Source organism: Zonotrichia leucophrys, chromosome 7 (assembly GCF_028769735.1).
Source record: "Zonotrichia leucophrys gambelii isolate GWCS_2022_RI chromosome 7, RI_Zleu_2.0, whole genome shotgun sequence".
NCBI classification, from domain to species: Eukaryota; Metazoa; Chordata; class Aves; order Passeriformes; family Passerellidae; genus Zonotrichia; species Zonotrichia leucophrys.
Window position 1 is genome coordinate 22,708,031 of NC_088177.1, and position 15,668 is coordinate 22,723,698.

At 36.8% G+C, this 15,668-nt stretch overlaps 1 protein-coding gene across 1 annotated transcript in view; it reads left to right on the plus strand.

Annotated features, from left to right (window-relative positions):
* Positions 1-8,764: 8,764 nt before the first annotated feature.
* TTN (titin) overlaps positions 8,765-15,668 on the plus strand; it is a 235,050-nt gene continuing 228,146 nt past the window's right edge. Inside the window, 5 exon segments of the mRNA XM_064718447.1 lie at positions 8,765-8,855; positions 12,965-13,168; positions 13,815-14,102; positions 14,849-14,937; positions 15,035-15,276. Coding sequence (XP_064574517.1) covers positions 8,765-8,855; positions 12,965-13,168; positions 13,815-14,102; positions 14,849-14,937; positions 15,035-15,276 — 914 coding nt within the window.

The window sequence follows — 15,668 nt, forward strand, 5'->3', positions numbered from 1 at the left end:
CTCTGAGTCAGCATAATGGAGAAGTCTTCCACTGCAATGCTTCTGCTTTCAGAACTAGATTAGTGAGACAATGCAGTCCATTTCCAGCTGGTGCCTGCCATTGCAGTTCAAAGGAGAGGACTGTGAAGTGATATTAGTGCTTGCTTCAAAGAACATTTTTAGTTTAGCCAAGGACTCTTCAATAACAGAATTCTTTAAGTGTCTATTCAAGGTATTAAAAAAGCTCTGAACTGGAATTGAATCTTTTGGATTGTAGGCCAGTCGTTAGCATAACTAAGCATAAGCTTTGTCTCCATCTCTTGCATTCAGAGTTTAGGTGTGTTTTCCAATTTATTGCAAAGCTTCTTGTAGAGAAAGACAAGGACTCTTGTAGTGTCATCCACCTGCAGCATTGAAAAAGGTAGTTCAGGAAAAGCTTCATTTTGGATGGCTGTTTGGCTGCCACAGTAGTAAACAAAACAGTAGCCCTTGCAAATAACAGTTCTTGAGTTTGATCCATCTGATTCAGATTTTCAAAGTCTTACCTTTGAAAATTTTGTGAAATGATTCACATTTCTCTGACTTCTGCTTCAGTGTATTCCCAATGGCTTGGCCAACACCATAGACACACACGGATTCCATATGTACTGTGCAATTCCATGTTGTCCAACATTCTGTCATTCTGTACATGCACATTGATTAGACCTGCTCTTGTCTTGCATACCACTGCAATGCACTCACACTTCTCACTGGGAGCAGATAGGGATTTAAGCAGTGCAGCATTTTTGTGCTTCATCCAAGTAGATGTCATCTGTGCAAAATTGGCACCGAAATAACATTTTTAAGAATTGCTCAAATCATAATATTAAGATATTAGATATTTTTCTCCATCAAGATGCAGCTTGGATAGCAGAAACTTAAATTTATGTCCAAGTACAGGCAGAGAGGAAATGAGCTGGAAAAAAATATCATGTACATGTCTTCACCTGATCACATAAATCACTTGCTTGACGTTATGGAAAAGTCAGTGGCACCCTGCCCACAGAAGAGTCACAAGGCTATGTATATGTGCACATAAATATAGTAGCTGCAGACTGAGCTACTTGCTCTGCATATTTACTCTGTATCTCTCACAAGCTTTTCCAAAATGGAATGAAGACAAATATCAAACATCTTATGGATCCTATGCAATTACCGTTCCCAAATAAGCCCCTCGTTATGTGTTATTTAGATTTAGAGATGTCATAGAAAATACTGTGTTTCTAACTGTACTCACATTCAGAGGACTGAAAAAGCACATCTCAGATGTCCATCCCCTTCTTCCCCCCAGATTATAAACCCCCTAAAATTAATGTTCTTTTCTAAAAGCTGGAACCTTTTAGCATGGCATATTTGATTTCCTATTTAGAAATTCATTCTGTAAAAATGAAAGTGTAGAATTCAATTCTTTCTGATCTTGGATCCTCATCATATCTAAAGTTTTGGGTTCTTTTTGCTTTTCCCTGATTGTTAGACTAGGAGAAAAAATAATTTTTAGGGGTTTTTCCTCTTGATTCACAAAACATAACTCAGGAAAAAAAAGTTTCAATGTTTCTTTAAATAATACATGGGACAAATCAGAAATATGTGTATCTATTCTAACTTATGATTTTCTTACAAAATAGTAGAAAGTGGTGTTTATAAATAAATAAAGATCTATCAACTTTCTTTGGCCAATGAGTAACACAGCTATTGCTTCAAGTGTTCCCAGAGAATGGATCCATTGTGAAAAATGGTAAGTGTGCTTGTTTCTTTTCATTTTACAAATCATAGATTGTAGTAAACCCCTCAGGTTTAGCCAGGACCCCTTGGAGAATAGAATGCTGACACAGCGGCAAAGAAGTTTCCTGTCTCCAGGGACATCCGCCTTGTACCTTATCCCTATAGCCATGTAAGGCAATATTGTGTTAAACCCTACTATTGGTCACTTATGGTCACCCTAACACCTTTGCCATTGGTCAGGATTAGATCCAGGCCAAGGGTATAAAAGTAGCATACTGTACCCCTACTAACTTGGAAGAAGAAGAGCTGAAACCCTTCACGGACTCCTCAATAAAGCCATACTCGTAGAACAGCCAGCGTCTTCTGCTTCTCCTCTCTCTACCGTCTGCTGGAGCCTTAGGCCAAGGGAAAAGCTACCTAGCAAGCAAAGCTGAAATCACAAGAGCTGCCTAATCACTAAGAGCTGAATATCTCCCTGCTTGCTAGGGGCTAACCCACGGCCTTGGTCTGAGAGCAAGCTGGCTTCTAGCACCCAGTCCCCTTGGGGACTGAGCTCTGGAGCTGTAACAGCTTGCATAGGATACGACCAAACAAGGCTCATTTAATAGATGTCTACAGATTTGTTAAAAGGTTTCCAAAATTGATGAAATATATGCATCTATTAAATGCTAAGGACTGTCTCAATGTTAGACAGAACTTGTTCCCAGTACAATGATGCTAATTAATGTGTTTTGTGGAAGGAAATAGAACACTTAATCAGTATGTTCCTCACTCTGGGTGCAGGTTTTGTTAGTGAGGCCTGCTCTCTAAAGCAAAGTGCTGAGAAGGCAAATGTTTCTCTTTCTTCCTTGTTCCATGTACGTAAATGTATGAGGATGATGCATAAAGAAATAATACACAAGGAAATCTTGTCAAAAGTGACTTGTGTAAATCTCCTTAGGTATTTCAAAGGAGATGATATAAGTGACTCCTATCATAATGAAGTTTGTGAATAGGAACCCTGGTAATGTACAGTTTCCAGTAAGTTCTTCCCATATGAAAGAGATAAAGAAATTTCAAAACTCACTTAGTGCTCTCATTTTGTTTTCTATTTTGGAAGCAACTGAAAGTGCCTTCTTCAGAAACAATTTTTTTGCGAGCAGGTTTTAGTTGCATTGAAAAAGGTTGTGGTATCTTGCATATTCAATTACAGTGGATCAGATAAGCACCTGAAAAGGCAGCAGCCTTTCAAAAACCAGTTGCAGCACAAAAATATGGATATTCTTGTGTATGCAATTCAATTAATAACCTGTGTTTATGGTTCTAAAGTTTTTGTTGCAAAGTACTCTGTAGTATTAGCAGGGAAAGAGAAGTTGATAAGGGTGGTGGAAATGTGATTTGATTTTAAGTCAGGATTTGGTGGTTTAACAGTTTAGAAATTTTTAGTTATTTTTAAGCTTAAAGAAAGTGGGAGGGAGAAGGGAAAGTAATTTTTTTCCAAAGTATACTTGGAAAATTGGCAATTAAACAAGAATATAATATACAAAATATTTGGGATTCTGTTTTTTTGGTTTTATAAGAACTTAGGGCAGCATTTTTTAAGTGAGAAGTTTTCTATTTCATGATTCTCTTGGTTTGCATAGATGATGAGAGGAGGGAGAAAAAGGAAAATAGTAATTGAAAGGAGATATAATAGTTATTGTATAGGAAGGAACAGAAGTGAGAAGAAAGGGAGACAGCAAAAATGGAAGGAGAGAAAGGAATGGGAAAGGTACTTGGGGTTTTTTTTACACAGTTTGCAAATTGGCGTTTGTAGATAGACTAAGGGACCAGGAAAGAAAGCAGGATTTATGTTACATTGGATGTGCAGCTACTGCATGGTGGTACAACACTAGTAGTGTTTGACAAATAATGAACAACATTATTTGTCAAACACTGCTAGTGTTGTACCACCAGTGTACTCTGCAGTAGCTGAACGGTAAAGATCAGAATTTTTTAAAAAAGTATTAGGAAATTACTCTTACATTAGCACAGTAAAAACTTCCTTAGGTGGCACTTTGAAATTTTAAGTGTTCAAAAAAGAATTTATTTTGTCTTTAAACTCTGACTAGAGTCTGCAGCTTTCAAGGCGTCTTCATGTGGACCTTATTAAAGCAGCTCCATGGCTCAAGTCATTAGGATTTTTATAATTAATCAAAGTGATTCACACAGAGATTGCAGGCATTCACACCACAATGTTTCACTGTGTTAAATACCACCTGCTGCTCCTTAAATGTGGTGGCCTACAATCTACTATATGTACTAAACATTGGCAATATGGAGTTTATACTTCAAGCAGTAGCAGACTAAAGCAGATATTGAAATTTTCATAACTATGCCAAATGTAATGGTCTTCCTGACAAAATGTCTTTTTCATTATCTGGATCTGATTTTTGTTTGATGCTTGAGCAAAGAAATATTTTTACCAGCAGTGTCTTAGCTACACATGAAGTAATCCTTCTGATTTTTCTTGTGGATATGCTATGTGATACAAAACATTTAGAAATTATGTGATATCAATGTGACAGAAGGTATGCAGGATAAGTAATTCATATATCCTTGAGGACAAGATAAATAGTCCACTGTTTTGAAATTTTACTTCTGTATTTAAAGCAAAAGAATTGAGAAGGTATAAACTTTTGTTGGAATATAAACAGATTATTAGAAGTAATCGTAAAAGTTTAAAAAAAAAAGAAGGAATTTATTTTTTTAAATACAGCATATGTGTATTTGAAAGCAGGAAATTTTTTCCCTTGTAACTATTATTGTTACCAGTCATTGTTGACTTAATGGAAATAGAATATGAAAAAAGAAAATGGAAATATGAAGTTCTGACCATCTCAAAATTTCAAAAGTGACAAGTTTTATACTTCTGTCATTTCAAAATTATCATATGTTCATAAACTTTTAATTTTTTTGGTTTGATTTAGACATCATCATTAGGCAGGCTGTATTTTTAAGTTTGCAAATACTAGCCTGTGCTTTTCTTCAAGTTTGAATTTGCACTATTTAAGTGTTTAACTAGAGAGAAAAACAACTGTTTGCTAATTTAGCAGGCCTCTATTTAGAAATAGACATTTTATACGCTTTACACAAGTTTCTTTAGATATTTTTAATACATTTTTTAATACAAGCTAGCTTGAGCTCCCCCTGAGTGCATAGAGTTGCATTTGGCGTCATACTAAGTTATGTACAGAGTGATTAGGCTCTGTGAAATCTATTTGCAACAAGAAATTACAAATGAGCTGTAGTACTCTGACTTTGAGCCACTGTGAGAGTTCAGGTAGTATCTGTGTAGTGACTGTTCTGCAGTGCGTGTTGCTGTTGGTACTGCTGCATGCCAAGAGTAGCCATGAAGCTGCCACCTTATGGGATGGATGAATTGACTTTCAGATCAAATTTCTGAAGTTATTTTTTGAAATTGCAGCAATATGTAATTCCTTATTTTTTTCAGACCTGCAAACTATAACATTAGGACTCCCTTGCAGGGATCATAGCAGTGAAACCCTCTCTCTCTCTCTCTTTGGCATTTTCTGCCTCTTTTGCTGGAGGTTTCCTCCAGGTTGTTTCCAAACGCAAGTGCAGCTGATAGCAGAAAACTCCAAACTGCGTTTACTTATCTGGGTGTTCTCAGGGAGGTCCTTTTCCATGTGGAATTTGGTAACTGCAGACTGAAGTCTCGTTTTACCAAACCAGCTAAGCACATGCTTGATTTTAAGCAAGCAATTCTAAGTAGTCTTATGTGCCAGTTATGTGCTTAAAGAGTTTGCTAGATAGGCAGTAATAGAACCAGGCAGACGAGGTGGTGTGGTGAAACACCTCCCATTCCAGCCATAAACAAGAGTAGTCTCCTAACTCTGATGTCTGCTTCAGAAGCAGCCTCTCTAAAAGCACAAGTAGCTGCATAGTGACAAAGCTGGGCTACTGAAGTTCACAAGCCAATATGCTTTCCATGGCTGAGGTCTGCACAAGGCCTACACAGGTTTAGAAAAAAGCTGTTAGACTTAAAATCTCCTTTCTTAAAAATGACAGAATTTGTCCATGTTAATTTACTTTAACAAAATTTGTGTTTCTGCACATTGTATGCTACTGGTTGTTATGCTTAACTGCTTGGAACATCCAACAGAAAAATTGTGAAGGAAACAAAAACAACCCTAGAGAACGAAATCTATATATTAACAAACAAAATTTTACAATTCTAAGTTAGAGGGGAAAAAATAGTTTAAATGGTGTATTCTAATAGTGCAAGTGCAGCCACTTGTCTGAGCTCAGCTTACTTATTTAGTCTGGTGATTGACATATGCATTTGGTGTGGCTTCTTGGATGTTTTATAATGAAAGAAAGTAAGGCTGAATCTCACTTGTCCATATGCCCTGTTAAAATGCTTTTCATTACTTTCTTTGTCTTGTGATTATGAATTAGGAAATTTACAATGTAAACTGCACTTGGTAAACTAAATTGAATTATAAATCAAAAGCTTTGGAATGGCTGAGGTTTCCTCAGTGAATCCCTTTTGTGCCTCTAAAATTAGCATTGTCAATCAAAACCAACAGGTGGTGTATGGTTACAGAGAGTGAATCCCCTCTCCCAAGAAACTTCTTTCAGGAAACCAATCAGAATGGGCACTGACATGATGAGACAGACGTGTCAGCAGAGCTGGGGTATATAAAGCGAAACAACTATGTTAGCACTTCTGAGCAGTCGTGCATTCCCCGCCTCGCCTCGGGTGTAGGGATTGCAAAAAAACAAAACTACACTGTCAAGACTGTGTAGTTTTGTTTTTAAGATTAGAGGCTCTTCAATTCTCATGCTGGGATTGTCTAAAAAAATCTTACTCTGGATAAGGACGTCGTTCAAGAAGATTTCGTTGGGCTTAGCCCACTCTTGCAGGCACTTTGAGAGATCAGGTTAGTAGCATGTTTTTGCTGGTGTAATAAGTGTTTTATCAGTCATTAATAATTCTGATACAATCTATTATTTATAAATTTTCTCACGGGGGGTTATAGATTTCAGGGTATAGACATGAAACACTTAAATGCTCTGTCAAGGTTATAGCCTTAATTTCTGGAGTAAGCTTTGATAACTCTCAGCAAAAAGGTTTTTTCCAGGGTATTTTATTGCTAAAGACCACATAAATTAGGACTTTAAAAGTGCATGGAAACATGTGCTTAACTTAAAAACTCCTTTCTGTTGGGAGTGTTCAAGGTTATGCTGCTGAGAGATAAACTGAGAAGCTCCAAGAATAGCTCTGATAAAATGCACATGGTATCAGCTAAGTGCTGATGACTTTTTAAGGAAAACAACTGCTAAGGTATCAGTTACACGGCAGCTCTGGAACACTTGTCTGCTGTCATTCATGGCTGCAAAGGTTATTTCTGGAACATGACATTTTAGATGCATACTTTCAATTCTAATTATACAAGAAGCCTTATAAGATCACATCTTCATCACCAGAATTTTCTTGGACAATGAAATATAGAAACTTTGTGGGATCTCAATGGAAATTATCCTTAATGAAATTATTTCTGATCTCTTCTGGAGACTACATATATATATATATATATATATATATATATATATATATATATATATATATATAAGCTTTCATAATGTTTAATTTTATTGTAAAATTATTCCCATTTATTTTAGCTGAGCTTCAAAACATAGTCATAACTATGTCATAAAAAAACATAGTCATAACTATGAACCTGAAAATTCCAATTCAATATCCAGTTCTGCCTTTATGCTCTTATTGCATGTATGCATCAGGCCCTCATTTCTATGAAGGAATCCAAGTAATAAAGAATTTTCACCCCTGTGAGAGATAGAATAAATTTGACTCATAGTGAAAGAAACTTCACTTTCTCATTTTTAATTTAACCTTGGGACTGTCACAAAATCAGACACAAGAGCAAAAGTAAATGAAAGTAAATATGTGAGTAAGTTTGCCTTGAAATATTGTGGGATTTTTCTGTTTTCTCATTAAAATTTTTCTGAGTGAACATTTTTAATGAGAAAAAATGTAACTTTAATGGATGTATGATAATATTAACAAAATAATAGCTACCTTTTTAAAAATTGTACAATTCAACATCAGTTCATAAATAGGTCATGCAAATATAAAATATCAACACACAAGCTTTTCTAGTGGCAGTATGTTATTTCAAAGATCTTGTGGCATAGCAAGAGAAAGCAAACTTTCTTTCAGATTTCATATGGCTTTGCAGTTGTTCAAGCCATCAGTGTCAGTGGCTACTTTATATCGTAGCTCACATTTCGAAGGTGGCTGTCTTTCCATACTCAAAATTCCACGGAGATACTCTCTAAGAAAGAGGAGAATTTTATCTGCATCTTTATTGCCAATATGCTTCTGTAAAGTGAAATTATTCACTACTTACAGAGTGCTTTTAAAATAGTATTTTGATATTTATTGCATTATTAATAATGAAAAAATCATTAATATTATTATTTATTAATAATTTATTATTAATAATTTATTGGCATTATTAAGCTAAGTACATTGTAGATTTCCACATTTCTTTCAGTTGCTTCTTAGTGACCTAGTTGTCTTGTCATTGCAGAATGCAAATATTTTGCACCAGCAAAACATTTTTTGAAATTACACAGGGTAATTTTTTCCTGTCAGATAAAACAAGTTAGTAGACAAAGAGAGGCAGCCTGAATGACCTGTGGAAGGTCACACAGTGAGTCAAGCAGAATTTTGTCTCCTGCTGCATACTTGCAGTGCCAAAGCACAGCTCCACTAAATATAATGGTTTCCCATCCAATTCAGCCAAACATGTTCCAAGAGCAATTTGCAATACACATTTGTCAAAACCCACAATATTTGCATTTCACCAGGTTGTTCTGATTTAAAACTGAGTAAATTGTTCAGAGAATAGTTGCATATAGTCTTAAAATCTTGCAAGAAGTGTGTGGATACAATAACATTTTCCCCATTGATATCTAATGATGGGGTTATTTTGCTTGCAGAGTGCCTGTAAAGATGACGACGAAAGCACCAACATTCACACAGCCGTTACAAAGCGTTGTGGCACTGGAGGGTAGTGCCGCAACCTTTGAGGCTCATATTAGCGGTAAGGCTTCGATTCATTCTTCCAAGATTTGCTGTTGTTTAGCACTAATTTCTTTACTAATGTTTATGATGAGAAAAATGATGACACTTTTCATAGATCATAATCTGGTATGAATGGGTCAAGATGAGTGCTGAAATGTGGATATATATCCATATCATACCGTGCTGAACCGCTCCTTGAAATGTATATGCCTAAAAATACATACTGTGCTAATAAGGGAACTTCATGTGGCTGCAGAAACAATAGCCTCATTTGGATGATGACTGGGCAGAATTAGAAGTCAGGATGCAAAAAACAGGATTTATGATAGTTCTTCCAAGACCTTTTGTTAAGCTTTACTCTAGCTAACCTGTATTTCTGCTTCCCTTAAGTTTCTGCCCTTAAGTTTACTTAATTCCAGAGTTCTAGGAGGGGGATTAAAAGCACAAAATCTAGGCCAAACTGGCCACTGAAGAGGGCAGAAAACCCTCATGTGCTAAAAAATAGATGTGTAGGGTGATCATGATGTTAGCACAAGGCTGGATTAATATCAATTGCCTGTGCAATTTAAAGATACCATGCAATTTAAAGGATACTTGATTTCTCCTGTCTACATACTATTCAAACACCCTATCTTGTGCATAACTCCAAGCAAACCCCTGAGATAGCATTACCAGAGATCCAACACCCTGTTCTAAGAGTGTCTCTGACCTCGGCAGTGACTAAGGAGAAATGACATGTGCTCCTGCTGGTGGAATTATATTGTCTTACAGGCATTAGCAATGTGATGATCCACATACCATAAAGCACTACTCAGATGCTCTGTGACAGGTGCAAACACATGATCTGTGCAACTATAAAGATCTCTGACATCTATGGTCCATGTATTTCATCCCTTGGTCATTTTGCATGACACTGGCTCACACATTTGGTGTTTGAACATGTCCTGCAGTCTCCATCCATGACACTTTTCCATGCCATATTCTATTATTTGGCCCTTATTCCTCAGTTAATTGCCCTGGTTTTCTCTTCTTGCTTCTACACTGTAAATTTTCTGTGATTTTTTTTTTTCACTTTTACAATACTTATTGGTATTAGGAATACCTAAAAATATCATCAGAAAAAGTTAGGAGGCTAGTGTTATTATTCAATGTGTGATTTTGGCTAATTTAATTTGTGTGATATTATGGAGTACTTGGGAGGGGAACTTGAAGTGAAGGGAGGGGAACTTACCAAGTGAAGATACAGCAGTATTTCTAATAGCATATGCCATATTTGTATGTTAGTCTCAAATATCTCATGAGTCAACCTCTTGTTAGGTTTTTTTCACACTGAGAGATTCTGGTATATCCTTCCTGCCCTAAAAACATCCTCCTGGTTTGAAAGATCTGACAGTGGCTTGGCATTCAGTTTTCTGCAGCATAAAAGTCAGGAAAGGCTTTTACTATAACTAATTGCATAAATAAAGGACTACACAGCTTTATCCTGCTGTAATATTTACCCTTTCTACCTGCAATGAATTATTGTGAGTTTGAAAATAAGAATTTTTCTCTATCTCTAATAACACTGATCTATTACAAACAAGTCAAGTATTAATACACAGCTACAGTTCAAATGTGAAGAGCTCATTTAATCTAAGAGTATCAAGGAGAGCTTAGCAACCACCTGAGATGTAATTTTGCTGTGTGTAAACTAGAACAAATGAACTGTGCTGCTGTATTAGAATGTGAATTAAGTGTCACATTATAAAGGGATGATATCAGGTGAATAAACCCAGCATGTAACAGAAAGCACAGAACACACAAACCCTGTTATTAAAAGCAGCAAATGCCAGGGCAGCCAGGACACTGTCACAGGGGGAGTCCTACTGGATCACCAGTGACTGAGTCATGAGACAAGAAAGTCAGAACTGTTGCTGGCCTTAGAACAGTGTCAAGCTCATGTCTCCACAGTATTGATCAAGTTCAAATTTTTTCATAAAGAATTAATCTATGCACTGCTTACCTTTCTTGAACTGGTATTTTCAGGTATTACCCAGTGCAAGGCAGCCTTTTATAATACTTATTTTTAAAAGCAGCACACAGACCATACACAAGTTGGCAGTCCCTCTCACATCGTTGTCAGGAGAATCTTATTGAATTCAATTACTTAAGTGATGAATTTGAGGCACTACAGGTTGATTTTCTTCTTTTTGGTATTAAAGTTCAAAAAATCTCAAGGACAGTTTTGAAATGAAATACGATTGTTCTTATCATTAACAGTCAAATCACTGTGTATTTGGGACATGTAGAAGTAAAACCCTACTCTATATAGACTGGGCACATTTATCTATAATCTGAGTTAGATCTTGCTAGCTCTGTGACCTGGGGCTAGCAGAGTGCTAGGAAATTTGTGGAGTTGAGTTTTAAATATAAACTTGGGCTCAGATTTCTAAAATGGCTTCTAGCTTTGGATGCCTTGTACATAGCAGTTTGAGACATCAAAATAGACTCCATTTTAAAAGTGCAGGCCTTTTTCAACGTGCCACAGAAACTCCCATTTTTGCTAATCATCATATAATACCACCGCAAAAGTTCAAATAGAACTTTTGAAATGTTTCAAGAAATTCACTACTGAGGACACGTTTTGGAGGATTGCCTAGCTTAAAATATTTTTAAACTAATTTTCACTAATGTTGAAGACACATAATTCTGAATGAAATCACTGATGTCTGCTGCATACTCTAAGTTGATGATGATAATGCCCAAGTTGCCCTACACCAATAGCACAAAATTGAATTAGACCATCCCATCAGGACTGTTTGATAACTTCCATCTGTAAATTGACAATGCTTAAAGCTACTTTTACTCTTTTGATTTCCAATCCTCCCTAAAACTGTCCACATTTTCTTTCTCTCTGTGTGTATGTTCATTTTACATTTCTCTAAATATCAGTGCTTTACTGGGAATCAGATTTTAAACTTTCCTAACCAAGTCTCATGGGACTGCAGTGAACCAATGAAAGCCTCAATCTACATATCAGCTTCTCTTTCACTTTAGTCTCACACAGTCATTTTCCTCGCACATAAAATTCCTTAATAATTTATTTGGTTTATAGGAAGGATGCTCTAGAAAGGAAGCAGAATTCTGTGCCCCTGGGGCACAGACAATAGAACTGGGAAAATTAATTCAAGTTTCAGATCTCCTTTCTTAGCCTCCATGCAGTGCAACTGGTGAATTTGGGTTCAGTGGAGAAAAACATGAAGTGAATTTGGGAGGATTTTAATTTTGAAGAAATTATGTTCTAGAACTACAAAAAAGACTTTGAGCTGGAACCATCTCCTTAAATTACCTGTTTTCCTTATGTGTGTGGTCCATACAAGAATTTCACTTGTTCATCAAATGGATTTAAGTTACTCAATAAATTTGGCTGAGTAGAACACCGAGAAGACAATTTCCACAGGCAATCTCAAATCACAGTTTAAAACCAAAAATCAGCTGTTGTTAAAATTGAAATTTTTCTGACCCCAAGACTCTTGTTCATGACCCTGATAAAATAGAATAATATATTTGAACAACAGCTGATTCCAGGTGACTGCTGTTGATCAAAATCAAAAAATTGCAGACAAAGAAATTAAAACCCCCAAAACTTTGCTAGCATTTGATTTTAATGTCTACATCAGTCACTTTTTCTATCACTTCATTTTCTAAAGCCATAGTAGTTTTAGAACATATGCTTTATTTGGTTGGAAGTACTGATGTTTACATTATCTCCAGACTATTGGACTGCATAAATATGCTAGCAATAATCAGTCCTACTTAGATACCAGCTAATACATTTTAAAAATACCTCACATGAATTAATTCATGCTCCCCCTGAATTTGATGAACTTCTATTTCTTAGTAAGATTGCTAAATACTACAGTTTTCTCATTATTCAAGTGATTTACTAAACACAGGAGCCAGTGCAGCTGCCCTATTGCTCTTGCATTTTAGAAACCTTTCTAAAACCAAATTCCTTTGCCACTGTGCCACTGGATGTGTATCTGCACCTATGGCATTATGCTCCACCGCAACTGTGTATACATGGTAAATTTTTATGTCTGGCATTTCATAATGTCTTGATCTCCATTCGTCTTCCTTTTTCTGCAGGTTTCCCAGTTCCTGAGGTGAACTGGTTTCGGGATGGCCAGGTTCTCTCTGCTGCAACTCTGCCCGGTGTGCAGATCTCGTTTAGTGATGGCCGCGCTAGACTGGTGATCCCCACCGTGACAGAAGCCAACAGCGGGAGATACACTGTGCAAGCCACCAATGGATCTGGGCAAGCGACTAGTACTGCTGAGCTGCTGGTCACAGGTACTCACAGCTACAGAAAGGCACCTCTCTCTGCCTGCTACCAGTCTGAGGGGTGATTGGAAATAGTTCAGATTTCAAGTACATGATCAGCAAAAAATAGCAAAGCACATTCCTTTTCCTAAAGCGGTCTAGAACTCAGCGTGTGTTCTCAGCAGTAACGTCTAACAGTGTCCTTTACATTTTAACTCTATCAAGTTTAATCTTGATCTCACAAACTCTTATTCATGATTACATGACTCAAGCATCTGGCTCAGCCCTTATACATGTAGCTCCTGACGGTCTGTCATGCTGGCTACATTGAAATCGCCCATAAAAGAAAGGATGAATTTCTGCAGGATGGAGTCATTAATGATATCTAATGGTATCAATGATATTTAACAGAACAAGTCACATAAAGGTCCATACCAAAAGACTGTGCTTAATTGCTATGGTTACAAGCAATATATCTGGAATTCTAGAAACATTTGCAGTCATAGGTGTAATTAAAAATAATATTTTGAATGTTTCAGAAGGTACTATCATCTGTCAGTAGCCCGTGAAGAAGAAATAGACCTCACATACTTCTAGTAATGAAAGTATCTAGTACTTGCCATTCTTTTCAACAGACACTATTGTTTTTCTGTTTACTTCTTTAATAAAAATGCAGCTGCAACAGCACCACCAAACTTCTCACAACGACTACAGAGCATGACTGCAAGACAAGGAAGTCAAGTTCGACTTGACGTGAGAGTGACTGGAATCCCTACACCTGTGGTGAAGTTCTATCGGGATGGAGTAGAAATTAAAAGTTCCCCCGATTTTAAAATTTCACAAGAAGGAGACCTTTACAGCTTAATAATTGCAGAAGCATATCCTGAAGACTCCGGCACCTATTCTGTAAATGCCACAAATAGTGTGGGACGTGCTACTTCAACAGCTGAATTGCTAATTCAAGGTAACAGAGCTGAAGCTGCAGGCCATGAAAATCAGAGCATTAATGGTAGGGGTGTAATATGCACCACTCATTGCAGTTATATCAACAAGTTAATTTATCATTCCTTTCTCAAGAGTTATTAACTTGCTGTTAAAAAAAAATGCAGTGTCTTTGATTAAATTTGCCAAAGACTTTTGTCTGAGACTTAAAAAGACCTTTTCTCCAGAATGGGTCTTCTTTAAGCAGAGGATATAGTTGATGGAAAAAGTGTGGGATACCTTGAGTTCTCATTTTGGTCTGTAAATCTCTCAAACTTTTATTTGTAAATTTGCTTTGACAGGACAGATAAATTAGACTGCACAGATTTACCTAGTCTTGTGAAGGAGGCTGGTAAGGATGAGGACAGTTTTCAGAGAATTGTGGCAGGAAAACATGCTACCCAGAGCAGTCTTGCTTGGATTTCACCCCAGTCAGGCTTAGAGGTTCTGTAGTCATTCAAGATTCAGGACTGATATGAATAATCTACAATGAATGTATTTTGTTCTGCTTTGAGGTTTTTTTCTAATGGCTTGGTAATGCAGTAATATTGTTTCAACTGTTTTCACAACTATCTGTCTGTAGATATTGAAGGCAAAAAAGATGGTCGTTTAATTATTTTTCTGTTGTATATGTAAATTTTTATATAATTGGAGTTGACAATTCATTTATTTCTCTGTTTATTGATTGTTAACATATGCAATTCTTCTGACCACGTTTTCTTTCCAAAGGCGAGGAAGAAGCCGTTCCTGCTAAAAAGACAAAGACAATTGTATCGACTGCTCAGATTTCACAAACAAGACAAGCCAGAATTGAAAAGGTATAATTTTCAAAAGCAAAGCAGGTATGGCTAAAATGTGGAGGATTACTTCCACAGTCCCTCACCCTAGTTTTCCTTTTCTTGTTTTTCATTGTAGAAGACTGAAGCCCACTTTGATGCCAGATCACTTACGAGTGTTGAAATGATGATAGAAGGTGCAACCACCCAACAGCTCCCACACAAGGCACCTCCACGAATGCCTCCTAGACCTACATCCAAATCACCAACCCCGACAACTGCTGCAAAAGCACAAATGGCACGACAGCAATCACCATCGCCCGTCAGACAATCACCATCGCCTGTAAGACATGTCAGAGCACCAACACCTTCACCAGTAAGGTAAAATCACTATTCTTTTGGGCAGTACTGCTTTTGGAATCACTTTTACATACAGAAGTAATGCTGTAGAATGAGAGCACAGTATTAAATGAAAGAATGGACCAACTTAATAATGACTGGGTTTTTTCTGATGGTGAGCTGTAATGTGCTATATTTCCCACTGCTACAGAAGTGTGGGTTCCCTATGTAGACTTCTATACCCTACTGTAGAAAATCCCATTTGATTGCTCTACATGCTGCCAAAGTAGCACTCACGGCTCAATTTCATGATGAAACAGGGAAAAAAAAAACAGTAGAGCACCTGGCTCTTGATTATTTTAGATGAAGAGAGAGAAGAGCAATGACACTGATGAGTGACAAACAAAATGAAAGGATATGTAAAAAAACCTTGA